At 36.1% G+C, this 17,003-nt stretch overlaps 1 protein-coding gene across 1 annotated transcript in view; it reads right to left on the bottom strand.

Moving 5' to 3' along the window:
* Positions 1-17,003, bottom strand: part of EDIL3 (EGF like and discoidin domains 3) — a 496,837-nt gene that overhangs the window by 312,682 nt on the left and 167,152 nt on the right. The window contains exon 3 of the mRNA XM_006143479.1: positions 868-897. Coding sequence (XP_006143541.1) covers positions 868-897 — 30 coding nt within the window. The remainder of the gene's footprint in view (positions 1-867; positions 898-17,003) is intronic.

The raw sequence follows: 17,003 nt of genomic DNA, 5'->3' as shown, positions 1-17,003 counted from the left end.
TCCCTATCCCTTCTTCTCCTAATGTGTGTGCCCATGCCCTCTGACATAATAAAAAAGAAAGAAAAAAATAGAAAAAAGAAATAATCTGTCTTTTTCTGAGATCTGGTCTTTTCTCTTCAGACCAGTCTCTAATGCCCACATCGCAGGGCTTGACTCCTTTTTCCTGATGTTGTTAGTCTGCTGGTCTTGCTCTTAAATTAACTGGTAACCAAATGGGCTGTATTTTGTATTTATCTTTGTAAGTGTGTCATGGCCCTAGAACTATGAAAATACCACGCCTTTTCTATCATTTGAATTCTTCATAGTACTTAGTTTAGACCCTACACTTGATGAATGTTAATAGCTGGATGAGGAATGTGACCATGACGCCAAGTTGCAGGGCCATAAAATTATAACCAAAAAAATTAAGCTCTTTAAACTAAAATGAGTGCTTAAGACAACAACATAATTTTTATATTCAAACAAATAGCACATTTGATGTTAGTTATATATTTGATAATGTAGTACTTTATTTTAGAGTGTTTCTGAAAGTTCGTTTGATCATTTTCCTCTTTTTCAGTCTACTTTTATCATTCTCCTCGTTATGCTATTTTTCTTTCTCTTTTCAGCTTTTCTTACTCTTATAGTTGATATGCATTTTGCATTATGTTGTTCTCTGTATTAGATCATTCTAAATTATTTTTGTTCACAGCTCTTATCCTGTCATTTAATCTGGCACGGTATAGTGAATTCAAGAAATAAAAAAGTAAATAAATAAAACTGTGCCAATAATTTAGTTGAAACGTGAAAAAATATACTTCAAAAAGTTGAGCCTCCATTATTACATTAAATTAAATATGAACAGTCTTTACAACATAGGGACTTTACCTGCTGAAGTTGGCTCTTCTTCATCTGATGCTGTAAGAAGAAAAGAGGTGAAATGGGGACAGGGAGAGAGTAAGAACAGAGGGAAAAAGGGAGGAAGAGAGAGGGAGAAAGAAAGAGAAAATAAAATTGAACATAAATATACTTCATATTTTCAATGATTACAAACACCTGACTTATAACTTTCTTTATAAAGTATAAATATGTCATTAGATAATGAAAGATTAATAGCTACTTATATTAAATTAAACATTACATACTCTTATACTTTAAAATACATGTTTATTAGAAAAGACCAGCTGTTTGAAATTGATTTTCCCATCCCTCTGCAAATAAGATTGACCTCAGTTAATTCAAATATTCTTATTATCTTCTTATTCTTATAAATAATGCTTTAAAGTTAAATTGCTTATAACATACAGATACCCCACCATCAATTTGTCATTAACAAAGAGGAATTAAAAACCATTGTCAATGGTCAACCATTTTGTTCTAAGAGAGAGAAGTTATTAGACAGGGTTATTAAACTTCAGAGTAACTCAGAATTACTTTGAGTATTTGCTAAACATGAACATCTTTAGTCTCTCTGACACACACACAAACACACAGATACATTCACACATTCATTCACATGTACACACACTTCAAGATTCAGTAGTGAGAATTCTGTGGTAAGGACACAGGAACCTGCATTTAAAAAGATGATTCCAGGAACCAGCAGATGGTGTAATGTTTACATCCGTGGACTCCCATGTAATCAACCACAGTTTAAGTGCCAGACCCTGTGGCTTAGAACTCACATCCGGTGCAAGTCCATGCACGCCCAAAATTCCAAGAGGGGAATGGAGGAGAAGGGATTCTGGTGTGGCCATCCTCCTAGGGATGCCTCTCCATCTCTCTCTGTCTCTCTGGCAAGCACATGTGCCCTTTAGCAAAAATCTCTTTAAGACAAAAAAGACAATCCCATGGGTTTTGACTTACATGTTCTGCAGTCTATGCATGGACAAACGTGGAAATTTAAAAAGAGGAGGCCACATTATAAAAACTCAAGCAGGGTTCAGAACCCAAGATATACATAAGAACGCCAGATTCTAGGTTCTACTTCAAACCAGTTAAACCAGAATCTCTTTAAATGGTAATAGCTAGTTGCCAAGATTGAGATATTACCGGGAAACAGCAACGTCAGATAACATTAACAGAGCCTCACTATAGTAGTGAATCATACTGATCACTACTTTAAAAGGTAGACATGTTTATGAGCATCAAGACTTCAAGGGCAATAACCTACTGGTGTTTGTATGTGGGGCTTGGAGCATGGTACTTACAAAAGTGAACAGAAGTTCATCTGAAACCACCTCACAAGTTTGCCTGGAACTCACCTATTTATCCTAAAACTCACAGACAGTTTGTGGGGAGTTATTTCTGCTCTGGTCTGTGAGGAAGTATTTCAGCTCTGTGCTCAAGTAAAGTTTACCCAGAATATTACCTTTAAATTATATGACACAAGCCAGTACTATATTACTTGATTCGTGAAGTTTTCAAATAAAAATGTACTCAGCTGAACTGCTCATAAAGAAGCTTTGTTCCCAGCTGCTCATTCATCAAGGTATCACTGTGTAGCCTGGGCGTGGTCTCCACTCTTTTCCGTTAAGGTTCCATCTGCGCTGAATACAAGCAGACAAGCTTACTTTGTGTCCTGACTGTTTTCCTCACACACTGTTTGGCTTGTCTCCTTGGCACGTAAAGAAATGGAGAGAGCAAACAGTTGGCATGCATGCCACGGTGAACATAAATATTTAAAAAGCTGTTTGCTGCTTTATCACGTCCCAAATATATCATAACATGTTTAAAGAGGAAAATTGCTGGTAGCTTCCGTGAATTCCCTTTTAGGAAAACACCATGGGTGCTTGCCGAAGTGTTCAGTTTCATGGGTCATGTTAATAACCTGGAGATTCAAAAGAGGGGGGGAACAAGCCCTTCTGCTTATGGTTGGTCACTTTATGTCTGTGAATTAATTTAATTCACGAAGCAACTGATTAGATGAAAATTGCTCTTTTTTAAATAGGGGCAGATAAACAGGTTCAGAGCGATCGAACAATTTGTCGAAGGTAAATTTGAATTTGAGCTCAGTTTGGTATAACTATAAAACTAAATATTTTCCACTATGGTGTACTGCCTAACAATGTGCTGATTCAGTGTCTACTTAGAAGAAAGGGAAAGCTAGATGACAGAGAGTTTATGGAAATTCCGTCACTACAACTTAAAAATATTGGGTCATGGGACAAGGACTGGCTATCTCCCTAATACATAAGGAGTCGGGATAAGATAGAGCAAGAAAAGATGATGTAAGGGCTAAGGAGAGAAATCCCTTCAAGACATGGAGTTCTTCAGAAACTTAATGCTTCTCACAATCATGGCGGACACAGACAGCAGATTCTGACTACGTGGTTAAATAAAATGCCTTAAGGAAGTGATTTCTAAGGAAGAGATACTGGAAGTGCTTAGACATTATTCCTTTATTATTTATGCATAAGAACGAAGTTTTAGAACAGGGCAAGCAAACACAGAAATAAAGACAAGCTCTCCCATAGATGAGTCATGTCAATTAGAATCTCTTAAAGCCAAAGCCTATAGAGCAAGCAGTGCACTGACCTATGCTGGATATAGCAATACCTGAAAGCATTTTTAAAACAAATGAACAGTATAGAGTCAGTAGATACACAACTTTGCCTAGAGTTTTATATTTTTTTTACTTTTTTTTTTTTTTTTTTACTTTTTTTGAGAGATTTTTGCTGTAGGGCATGCATGCTCACCACAAGACTGAGAGACAGAAAGCAAGAAATCACCACTCCAAAAGGGATGGCCACAGCATAATCACTTCTCCTCCATTCTCCTCTTAGGATATTGGGCACATATGCAAATACACCTGGCATGAGTTTGAAGCCTCCAGGTCCAGGACTCAAACCATGGTTGACTATGTGGGAATCCAGCGACATAACCATTATGCCATGTGCTGGTGCCTAGAGTTCTATTTCTATGCAACATCTACTGAGCAATGCTTCCTAGGGAACAGATATCACTAATCGATAGACATACTATTAAAACACATGCACACTCACAAAGGCATGCGCAAGGGCTAGTAATAGTATTGATTCACTGTTTTAGTTATATCTGTGGCAAAGACAGCTTTGTAGGCTAACTACATTCCTGAATCAATCATCATGACCTATTACCTGGTGGCAACTAGAAATACAGAGTAAAAATAAACGTCGAAGTGGGCATTAGTGACCTCTTTAATGACGGTTTAATGAAATGAGTATACCAAAAGATACTTTCATTTTACTCAAATAATTCTTTACTCTTTCTGTTTGCTTCTTAGAAGTCAGGGGGAAAAAAATTGAGTCTGTACTACATGCAGGCTTTTGTAATTCTGTAAAGTAAAACACACTAAGTAAATCAAAAATAAACAATCTAACTAACAATTCAGTATTGCTCCAGCTGGTCAGCATTTAGAATGCACTGTACTTATGGTGATGGTAGGAGAACAGGGAGTAAAGAAATATTATCTGATACACAGAGTTTAACAAAGGGTAGTCCTCCCATCAACCATAACAGAATCGTCCTGAGTGTTTGTTAAAATGCCGCAGATCTACCGTATTTGAATTTTGAGTGTTAGCCCAGTCTTCTGCATTTTAGAAAGCTTTACCGGTGATTACCTGAACACTAAACTTTGAGAATTATGACTTAGCTCATCCAAGTTTGCTTCAGCGAGACAGTCATGGGACCAGTGTTTAGAGCTACAGCAGTACTTAGCACTCTGATCTGAAACCCTTTGCAGCGTACACTGTGGCTGTCTCACCAGCTCTCAGTGCTCTCTCTTGTGAGATCTTGGAAATCCACATCCATGTGTTGGGGGAGTCTGGCTTCCCTTTGGATTTAAGCAGAGGTCTGTGTCTCAGAACTAACTGAATTTGTTTCCATTTCTGGGCCACAGTTACTCATCTAGGTTGAAGTGTATGACTCACTTGGGGACAATGCTATGGATGGAGAGACTTGTGTGTGTTTAGGTGAGGAGAGGTTCCTGGAAAGAAAGTTCCCTCTGTCTTCTGAGAAATTCCCTGGAAATAACCCTCTCATTCTCCTTTGGATGTATACAGGGAAGTCCATGAACTCAGAAGGAAGTGGTAAACTCCTTAAAAACATGATGAAAGCCAGCTTTAGAAGAAAGCTGAACCTGTTTGAAGGTAGAGCCCAGAAACACAAGAAATCAGAACTTTGATGATATCGTTGAGACATGATATTGTTGAGCCACCGAATCATATCAAGGGTGAGTTTGACCTACCTCTGGACTTGCACTTTGGAGGAAACATACATTCACTTTATTATGTTTGTTTAGTTTATTTGTTGCTAAATGACATTCTGCTATAATTCTAATATGTTTTTGCTGTTTCATTTAAAAATGTATTAGAAGGGACCAGCAGATGGCATAATGATTATGTCGCTGGACTCCCACATAGTTGACTATGATTTGAGTCCTGAGACCTGGTGGCCTAAAACGCACACCGGGCATGTGTGAGTGCGTGCCCAAAATCCCAAGAGGAGAATGGAGGAGAAGGGATTGCAGCGTGGCCATCCCCTCTGGGAGATGATTTCTCATTTTCTATTTCTCTCTGGCAAGAGCATGTACCCTATAGCAAATCTCTCTTTCTCAAATGAATACACACACACACACACATGTAAAGGAATGCATAAGGAATTATTCAAGTTGAGACTAGGAGTACAGGCTTTGCTTTCAGAGGACACCTGGGATGTCAATGCTGCTCTTCCCCACTGAGTTCACTACTACGCTTTGTTAGAATAAACCCATTCCTTCAATTTTGAAGTTGGCCACTGTTTTTAGGGCAGGCTGGCATATATGTTCATAAAATGGAGTAGCCCTTGGGAGAAGAAGACAGCAGCAGATTTTCCTTCCTGCATTTCTCCCTCACTCTTTTTCTCCTTTCCCACAGGGGTCAACTACACAGTAGATGATAACTACATAACTACCCAAACCAAGCGAGGTTGTATTTACTCGATATACATGTGATACTAAAACATGGAAACTTCTTCATTGGCCAAATCCTAGTCTCTCTGTGTGGTCCGAAAAATTTATAAACAGTCTGGGGCTTTTTTACCCTTGGGTGTTTTAAACAGACCTTCGTTAACTTAGAAATTCCATCCATTCAAAACAATTTTGTACCCAATATAGTTTACCATCAAATACAAAAAAAACTCATTATAAAATATAAAAACCACATGTCTTAGCAAATTATTTTCTATTTTACACGTGGATGTCCCTGAATTCAGTGACTTATTCCTCATTTAGTTAGCTGAATCATAAATTTAGTTGATGCTTCACCAAATATGCTTCACAAGTATATAATTATCTATGTAATTAATTATTCTCATAAGCAAAGAAACAAAAAACCATGTTATTGTACCCTGACAATATTTTAGAATGTTTTTGTTCAACTACTATGATGTAAAAATAACAACGATGATATTTACATGATTATTTATGCCTACCCAGATGTTAAATGCTATAAATATTGTGTATGTGTATGTGTGTGTGTTTTTGTACGTGTGGTATTACAAAATACAGTAAACCATTATTTCAAATTTATGAATTCAGTCATTAAATTAGGCTCTAAAGTTGCCTTTGTAAGTTTGCAAAGAAGTATTTTGAGAAAGGTTTTGTCTTCTTGCTATTTTATAGTTTACTTGTTTTTGTTCTTTAGACTAGGAATTTGCTGTGCCTTTTTTCACTCAGCATTAGAGCTAATGCTGTGTGTTTAGAGCTAACCGTGTTTAGAAAAGTGCCCGGAATAGTGTAGGAACTCAAAAAATATTTGCTGAAAGAAAGAAAGAAAGAAAAGATGGGCATATAATTATTGCCACCCTTTCTTTGCATTACTCATTAAAGTTTAGTTGCTTCATTTTGAAATATTATTAAACACAAAAGAGAAAGTCTTACATTTAGGTTTCATATAAATTGTGTACAATTTTATACATAACTGAATATAGTTATATAACTCAGATTTTCTTTCTTGATGAAGGAGGGGAAAGAAATGATGGTTGAAAAGAAAATGGTGGCTCTAATGACCATTAAATAATTTCATGAAAGATTGAATCTGTATTTTTTAAAAATATCAGCATCATTGGAAAAGTCATGATTATTTTTTCTGTTTTTCTATGCAAAAATGGATCATGACTTATCTGATGATCAGTAACTCAAAAAGCATCAAGCCATAGTTTAAATATTTATTTATTTTTGAGAGGTTTTTGCTATAGGGCGTGTGTGCTCACAGGAGAGACAGAGAGATGGAAGACACCAAAAGTGAGAAATTACCCCCTGGAGGGATGGTCACACTGCCATCCCTTCTCTATTCTCCTCTTAGGATTTTGGGCATGCACACATACATGCCTGGTGTCAGTTTCAAGCCACTGGGTCTTGGACTCAAACCACAGTTGACTACATGTGAGTCCAACACCTTAACCACTATGCTACCTGGTCCACCATAGTTTATTAACTAAATAGAATTCTTAAAATATAGCCAGAAAATACACTTCATGTCTTTAGTATGGATCTAATTCACTTGAATTTTATAAGCTATATATGCAGTGAATCCTTTTTTCTGTTTTGTAGAGAGAGATTTTTTGATACAGGGTACATGAGCTCACCAGAGAGACAGAGAGACAGAAAGTGAGAAATCATACCCTAGGAGTGATAGCCATGCCACGGTCCCTTCTCCTCCAGTCTCCTCTCAGGATTTTGAGCATGCACAAACACATGTCCAACATCAGTTTCCAGCTTCCGGGTCAGGACTCAAACTTCAGACAACTATGTGAGAGTCGAGCTATATAACCATTACACCATCTGCTGGTCCCTACAGTGACTCACTTTTAACAGCAATTAGTAGTACTCTTGTGATTTTCTCATTTTAGAGAAAGGTACAAGTGAAGAAAATAAGAATGAATGTAAGCTTTGGTTTCCTATTTTGCCACTGAGTTAAAAACAAACAAACAAACAAAAAAAACAAAAAAACACTTTATAAATCTAAGCCAGAATACTGGGAAACTAGAAAATATTAGGATTCGAGGAGCCTACATTCATTTTTCATGTTCTGTTAAGGAGACTTTGGGAACATAATTGGGATATTTTCCTAATTAAAGAAAGATAAAGCATCTGTAATTTAGATGATTCGACATAACAAAAGGAGTCATAATTCAATATTTTCTGAATCTGTATGTCCTTAAATATCCTTTGTCCATTCATTGTGCACTCCTTTCCTATCCAAATTCCTCCCATCCTTGTAGATTAAATTCAGCTCTCATCACTTTCAATTCTTCAATATTTATTTAGTCTCCAAATTTATGTAGTAATCTCTTTCCATTTAACACACTTTTTTTTTTTTAGTGGGGGAGGTACACGTTTATTTTTTATTTCTTTATAATATTTTTATTGTCATTTCTAATTTACATATAATAGCTACCTATCTTTGTATGGTTTAGTGTGGTTTTTCAAAGAACGTATTCAATGAGTATGATCAAATCAGGGAAATAAACACATCGCTGACATTTGTCATTACTCTGTTATATACTTTAAAAACTGCTCTTTGATTATGTTTTAAAATTACTGAACCAGAAAAGAGACAAGTTCATTGGTGAGGACATAAGCTGTCACACTGCCTTTTAAACTACAACCTAAAACCGGTTCTAAATAAAAGGGCATGTAATATTTTCTAGTCTTCTTTCCCAAGCTGGACATGATTCTTCCTTTGAGAGCAGCAATTCTGCTTTAATTTTGTGTAAGTACATAAGTCAATAAAGTACTGAGTAAGTATTTTTGGAAGGCAGCCCAATTTTAGAGATGAGAGAATAAAGTCTAGTAAGTGAATTTAATGCCCCCCTCTTTTTCCACATTATTTTCTGTTAGTCATGGAAACTGAGATGGGAACCTAAACTTAAAATATCCTAAAAAATTCATAGGCAAATAAAAAGAAGAAAACCTTCAAGGGGTAAAGATTAGACATTAAAATAAATAATTTCTCTGAGTTATCCATTTTTCAATGAAATTTATGAAAATGTAATATAAGGAGAGAAGAATAATTTTACAATGAAAATGCTGTTTCATGTGACTAGAGAAGCCACCTGCTTTCTGGTGTATTTCAGATGGTCAACACAGTCATATTAATTTGAATGTTTTCCATCTGAAGAGGGAAGCTGATACCACTAGGCTTGTCTCCTATGGATTCCTGCTTTATATGTAGGGACTGCCCACTTCAGCCTCAACTCATTTCTGTTAAGGTTGGACAAATGAGCTAATCTAAAAAACAAATCTGCTAAAACCAAAAGAACAAAAAACTAAAAAGTAATGAGTAGATCAGCAATATTGGCACAAATCTCAATGACAGCATCCACTTAAGCAAACCACAAGCTCATTGCACATAAAATGTTAATGCAGGGAGAGACTCAGTGATTAGGAGTCCTGGCAAAACATCCATTGTTACAATGGCTTAAGGTTTGCTTTAGAAAATGGAATTTTGAAGTAAATTTAAACATCAAAATACATACAAATAATTATTACTAATAATTATATTTATAACACAATACATAAAAGAGGATTATATAGTCCATGCTGCTCTGTAAATTACTCTTCTTTTTTATATATTGCACATATTTTTCTATGACAATTAATCATCAAATATAAACAGACTGAATGATATTTTATTTTACGGACATAGCTAATTTATTTAACTAAGTCTTTAGTGAATGATATTTGGATGGAGTCCAAGGTTTCTCTCTTACAAATGATATTTCAGTGAATAACCAGATTCCATTTCAATAATGGTAGAAACAGAAAACAAAAATAAATTAACAATCTTTACTTAAATAAACAGGAGTCCATAATCCTAAAGACAGTTTCTTTGCTAAAATGCTTCCTACAAACATTATATTTGTAGTTTTTAACTTGTGAAACTTATTGTTGTGCATTAGTAAAGTTCCCATTATTGGAGATCAAACAAAATTTCCAGCGTCCCATGTACAAGTAACACAAGACACTGAGAAATGGTGGAGTGGCATGCCTATGTAACCTTAGTGTGACAGGCTTCCTAGCCATCACAGCCCACATTAGGATAGTTAGGATTGGATACAGAATATTCTGCACCTCAAGGGATATTAATATAAAATTTCAATGGTTTTTAGAAATAAAATGGTGATTAACTGAAGACAGAAAATTTCTTCATTGCAAAATCTTGGCATATTGTGAATGCATGTGTGTGTACAAAAGCATTGAACGTGGTGGGTACAACGTTTTCAAACATGAGACTTTTTTATCATTTTAAAATTTATAGGACTTTTAGTAAAATATCATTCCTTTTCAATGCTTGGATTCTAAAAAGGAATTCAGAAATGATATGGTTTTGAAATGACAGATTCCCAAAATACAGATCCACATATTTGGCTTAATTAAAATAATTTTTTGAAACTCAAAAGATAAAGGACAAAAAAATCCTCTCCCCCCCCCAAAAAAAAAAAAAAAAAACAGTAGGCAGGTCTGACATGAAGAATGAGGAGATATTTCTGTTGGGTCTGTCTGTTACTTTTTGGTCAAAGGGAATTATTTTTCTATTGTAGTTTTTACACATTCCAAGGGCACAGACTCTAAGAGATAAAGCACAGCTTCTGCTTGCTTGCACAGAGCTGAACTAATCTAGGTGCTGGGCTGACTTCTTCAACAGTAAATTAATGACTGCTATGGAAGACTTTTTCCTGCCTGTTAAAATAGGAGCTAAAATTAAATGCTTTCTTTTCAGAATCATTAAGACTTTCTTTAAAAGAAAATAGTCAGTGTATCTATATTCAGGCATTAATCAAATGACATTGACAATGTAATTTCCCTATCTACCAAAGTTGTCTCCCTAGGCTAAATTTTTCTTTAATTGGAATGTCTTTAAAGAACTCAACTGATAAAACTGTGGACAGGTCTAACTTGAAGACAACGAAACTGAATAAAGGTGCAGGGCTATTCTGGGAGGACTCAAATCCTGAGCTTATATTTTAGGTTTTTTTCCAAGTTGTGAAGGCATATTATTAATTTCTACTCTTCTATACTTTCAAGAAGCAGTGTAGAAAACAGTCTGTTCAGAAAACAGAATGTGAGCAACTATTAAAAATAAATTTTAATGTCTGAACCAAACTTAAAGGTCACTTTGTCCAATTAGCTAACCAGAAATCTCAATATTGTTTAAAACATCTAGTAGCAGAGAACTCATAATCTCATAAAGGAACAAATCACACCTATCTTCCAGAACTAAGCTCTGGAAAACAATGAAATAATGTGACTCTCTTTGACAAGCCAGCTATTCAAAGACTTGGGCAGCTGTCATATCCTCCACAATTTTTTTCTTAAGTGAGAAAAACATCTCCACTTAACTTTATATATCATGGTAAACGCTCTGGTCATATTTTAGTTGATCTACTCTTAGTAAATTTAAACTTGTGAAGACATTTTAAAATATAGTAATAAGACTGAAAAAGTTTGCAGGTGTGATTTGACTAGCACAAAATACAATGATGTCATTATCTGTCTTGTTTAGATGGCTGTATTACAACTAACAACCCAATATTTTATTAGCTACTAAAATAGTAAAGAATTAATTTCCTTTCCCTCCCTCCCTCCCTCCTTCCTTAGGCCTCATTTTATAGACCAATTCCTAGAGCAGGAGGAAAGCCTGTCTTTTTCCCTCTTAAGGACAAGACTGATCATGATAAAAAAGGGGGGGAGGTCTGAGAAGAGGTCATTCTTTGGGTGGGAGGTCAAGGAGGGTAAAAGTAATACATCTTGACAATGGGAAACAACTGCAAATTTTTGAAACCAAGCAAAGCCTTATTCTTCCAATCTTTTTACTTTCTCTTTAGAAAGGTTTGCATGTATGTCACATGCAGTTGATTAATGTCCATAGGCAGGGAAATAAAACATTTATTCACAATGAAACGGTTTCCTAGTGTCCAGGACTGGGTATCTATCCAGCTGTATATAAATACTTAATGGTTTCTCTTGAGATTTTCCATTGCAACTGACATTTCTAGCGGCAGAAGGTCTCCTGGAAACCACCTTTAAACCCTCATAGTTGTTCCTTCCAGTAATTAATTTTGGTTAGAAATTAGAGCCATTTTCATTAGTGAATCAAAATGGACCTTTCCAAATCAGCTATCTATTACATCAAGTTCTATTGAACATAATCAAAAGAATTAGTGGAATTTTTTTTTTTTTTTGGAGAGTTTTTTTTGCTATAGGGCACGTGTGCTCGGCAGACAGACACAGAGAGACAGAAAGCGAGAAATCAACACTCAGGGGGGATGGCCATGCCTGCAATCCCTTCTTCTCCATTCTCCTCTCGGGATCTTGGGCACGCACGCACACATGCCAGGTGTGAGTTTAAGTCACCAGGTCCGGGACTCGAACTATGGTCGACTACGTGGGAGTCCAGTGACATTGCCATTACGCTAACTGTTGGTCCCAAGAATTAGTGGATTAATCAGAATTATTATCAGATTTATCTTGGAGGCAGAATAAATGTGTAACAGAAATAAAACAAATTATATTTTTAAAAGTGTATAATTTAAACAATTTAATCCTAAAAAAAAAAAGCTTGAGGTAGTACTTAAAATTTACTTCAAACAGTGTTCAGTTAAAAGTTTTGTTTCGTTTTCATCATGACCATATGCTTCAATAATGCATTATCAAGAGAGGCTGGGGCCACCAGGTGGTGTGGTGGTTAAGGTGCTGAATTCCAGCCAACCACAGTTCCAGGCCTGGACCTGGTGGCTTGAAACTCACACCAGGTGCGTGTGCGTGTCTGCATAAAATACGGAGAGAGTAGAGGAGAAGGGACTGTGGGGTGACCATCTACCCTGAGAGGTGATTTCTCACTTTCACTCTCTGTGTATCTCTCCAGTGAGTGCACAAACTTTATGGCAAAAAACAAACAAACAAACAAAAACAAAAAACAAAAAACAAACAAACAAAAAAACAAAACACTGAGAGAGAGAGAGAGAGATTGGTTATAGACTCATGTTCGCAAAATGATTTTAGTAATAACATTGGAAACTGCATCACAGGAACAGTTCGAGGATAGGACTAGAGGATCCATCCAAAGCAAGTCTAAATTATCTTCCTGGTCTTGCTCTCAATCCTTCTCATACAAGCTTTATAATCTGAGCATCCACCAATGCTAATTGTTCCAGTAAGTTCACACATTTCCTATCTTTATGCTTTATCATCCTGTGTTTTGCTTAAAGTATCCCCATCTAATAATTTCCACTGAGGAACTACAGTTCCATCCCATCTCATCTCAAAAGTTATCTCAGCCATAAAATTTGAACCCTAGAACTAGAAGTGATCTTTCCTCCATGTGACACCCATGGCAGTTTTTTCCAGTCTTAGGGTCACTGCATTGTGTAATAATTACAGATATATCTGTCCTTTGTACTTTCTCAAATATAAGTTGATCTTAAGGCTGGCCCTGTGTCTTGGAGTCATGGTGAATGAGTAGATCACCCTTTGGGGATCAGGAAAATGTTTCCAGGGATGGTTAGTAAGCATTCATTAAATAAAAGATCCTAGTGTTCCTTTTTTCTGTATGATTCTATCTTTATGCAAAGCCACAAAGAGCTTATTGTTGATCTATCACATCTAAGAACCTAATATTAACATGCTGTCATAAATTCCAACTTGGTATTTATGATACCTTTACAGGATTCCCATTTTGCAATCTTATAAAGAAAAATCAATTCATAAGTTATTTGCTCTAAGCATAAGGAACGCTATATTCCTAAAGGGCCAATTCCTAATTATGCAAGCATTACTTACATTACTCATAATTTTTAAGTAATAAAACATAAGGTTCTCTTTTGCCCATACCAAATGAGGTGATTTGTCAAATTATATGTTAAAGAAAAAGAATTCAAAAAAAAAATTAAAAGCTGACAGCTAAATTGCCCCCAGTTTGCATATTCTAGCAAAAGCAGAAAAGTCTGACATAAAAATAATAGGTCAGGATTTATTGGACATTTCAATAATGTTATTAATGATTAAAATGATGGAAGGACATTCAGAGACTTGGATGCCTGATTTCCACATGCAACCTCTGCATTATATACAAGGTTAAAAAAAAAAAGCTTGAGGTAGTACTTAAAATTTACTTCAAACAGTGTTCAGTTAAAAGTTTTGTTTCGTTTTCATCATGACCATATGCTTCAATAATGCATTATCAAGAGAGGCTGGGGCCACCAGGTGGTGTGGTGGTTAAGGTGCTGAATTCCAGCCAACCACAGTTCCAGGCCTGGACCTGGTGGCTTGAAACTCACACCAGGTGCGTGTGCGTGTCTGCATAAAATACGGAGAGAGTAGAGGAGAAGGGACTGTGGGGTGACCATCTACCCTGAGAGGTGATTTCTCACTTTCACTCTCTGTGTATCTCTCCAGTGAGTGCACAAACTTTATGGCAAAAAACAAACAAACAAACAAAAACAAAAAAAAAAAAACAAACAAACAAAAAAACAAAACACTGAGAGAGAGAGAGAGAGATTGGTTATAGACTCATGTTCGCAAAATGATTTTAGTAATAACATTGGAAACTGCATCACAGGAACAGTTCGAGGATAGGACTAGAGGATCCATCCAAAGCAAGTCTAAATTATCTTCCTGGTCTTGCTCTCAATCCTTCTCATACAAGCTTTATAATCTGAGCATCCACCAATGCTAATTGTTCCAGTAAGTTCACACATTTCCTATCTTTATGCTTTATCATCCTGTGTTTTGCTTAAAGTATCCCCATCTAATAATTTCCACTGAGGAACTACAGTTCCATCCCATCTCATCTCAAAAGTTATCTCAGCCATAAAATTTGAACCCTAGAACTAGAAGTGATCTTTCCTCCATGTGACACCCATGGCAGTTTTTTCCAGTCTTAGGGTCACTGCATTGTGTAATAATTACAGATATATCTGTCCTTTGTACTTTCTCAAATATAAGTTGATCTTAAGGCTGGCCCTGTGTCTTGGAGTCATGGTGAATGAGTAGATCACCCTTTGGGGATCAGGAAAATGTTTCCAGGGATGGTTAGTAAGCATTCATTAAATAAAAGATCCTAGTGTTCCTTTTTTCTGTATGATTCTATCTTTATGCAAAGCCACAAAGAGCTTATTGTTGATCTATCACATCTAAGAACCTAATATTAACATGCTGTCATAAATTCCAACTTGGTATTTATGATACCTTTACAGGATTCCCATTTTGCAATCTTATAAAGAAAAATCAATTCATAAGTTATTTGCTCTAAGCATAAGGAACGCTATATTCCTAAAGGGCCAATTCCTAATTATGCAAGCATTACTTACATTACTCATAATTTTTAAGTAATAAAACATAAGGTTCTCTTTTGCCCATACCAAATGAGGTGATTTGTCAAATTATATGTTAAAGAAAAAGAATTCAAAAAAAAAATTAAAAGCTGACAGCTAAATTGCCCCCAGTTTGCATATTCTAGCAAAAGCAGAAAAGTCTGACATAAAAATAATAGGTCAGGATTTATTGGACATTTCAATAATGTTATTAATGATTAAAATGATGGAAGGACATTCAGAGACTTGGATGCCTGATTTCCACATGCAACCTCTGCATTATATACAAGGTTTAATTATTCTTACTCTTACATAATCACTCCTAGATGGAATTTATCATAAGCCAGACACTCTTCTAAGAGCCTTACATATACCAGTTCACTTGGCTTGCACAAAATCCTTTTGACCTTGGTACTAGCATCCCAATTTTGAGCAGACTAAGGGACCAGGAGGTTAAGTAATATGCCCAAAGTCACAGACCTAGTAAACAGGAAAGCCGAGATTTGAACTTAATCTGGCTACTTCTTAGCTACAATACCGTGATACAATCCTTACAGAATATGTTTTTTCAGCCTTTGGACAGTGCCGAATTCCAAGAATGTATGCTTAACATGTGACAAATAGTGAAATAAAGGCATCATTATCATTATTATTATTACTTCTTCAGGTTCTATATTGTTTCAAAATATCCCCCCCACACATGTAATAGGCACAGACAGCATAATTTGAACACGAGCACTGTAGTGTGAAAAAATATGGGGCACAATGGGACCAGCAGTTGGTGTAATGGCTATGTCACTGGACTCCCATGTAGTCGACTGCGGTTTGAGTCCTGGACCCATTGGCTTAAAACTCACGCCGGGCATGTGTGCGTGTGTGCCCAAGATCCTGAGAGGAGAATGGAGGAGAAGGGATTGCGGCGTGGCCATCCCCCCTGGGGGGTGATTTCTCACTTTCTGTCTCTCTGTCTTTCTGGCAAGCGCACGTGCCCTATAGCAAAAAGCTCTCCAAAACAATAAAAAATAAAAAATAAAAAAAAATACAGGGCACGATATCAAGTTTAACACTTGTTTTGCCGTTAAGCAGGAATCTATGACTTTGGTCTAGTCATTATATTTATGACATAAGTACTTACTCATTTAACGCTGAGAATGGTACTAACTCAAGTGTTTATTTGTAGGTTAGTATATACATATACGTGTGCAAACACATATATGCACATATTTTAAAATATTAAATATTATACATGCATATTTATATATAATTATATGCACATATTAAGATATACACAGATTTATACGCATTTAGACATTTTTATCATAGAGAATGCATGCATGAGAGAGAGGACAGAGAGAGCATCCCCTGCAGGATCTCATCAAGCTGCTCTCCCTGTTCCCCAGTCCTGCAGTTCATCAGGATCTCTGGTACCTCCATGCACAAACAGCATGTTTTCAAGACAACTCAGGGATCCGAACTTGCAGTCAGCCATGTGGCTTCTAGTACTGCAATCCAGTACTCTATGAACTGTACCATTTAGGCTGGGTCTATATGTAGAAATTTTAATGAAAAGTGTACTTAAAAGTACAGGCATTATTAAAAAGAAAGGGATGAAAGAAAAATGTCCGTGGTGTTAGGGTGATCACTGAACTGCATAAAGAGACTCAGCTCACACCTTAAGTGTTCGTCACATG

This window comes from Tupaia chinensis, unplaced genomic scaffold (assembly GCF_000334495.1).
Source record: "Tupaia chinensis unplaced genomic scaffold, TupChi_1.0 Scaffold000099_1, whole genome shotgun sequence".
NCBI classification, from domain to species: Eukaryota; Metazoa; Chordata; class Mammalia; order Scandentia; family Tupaiidae; genus Tupaia; species Tupaia belangeri.
The sequence above is the reverse complement of the archived record's forward strand: the minus strand, read 5'-3'. Positions and strand labels throughout refer to the sequence as shown.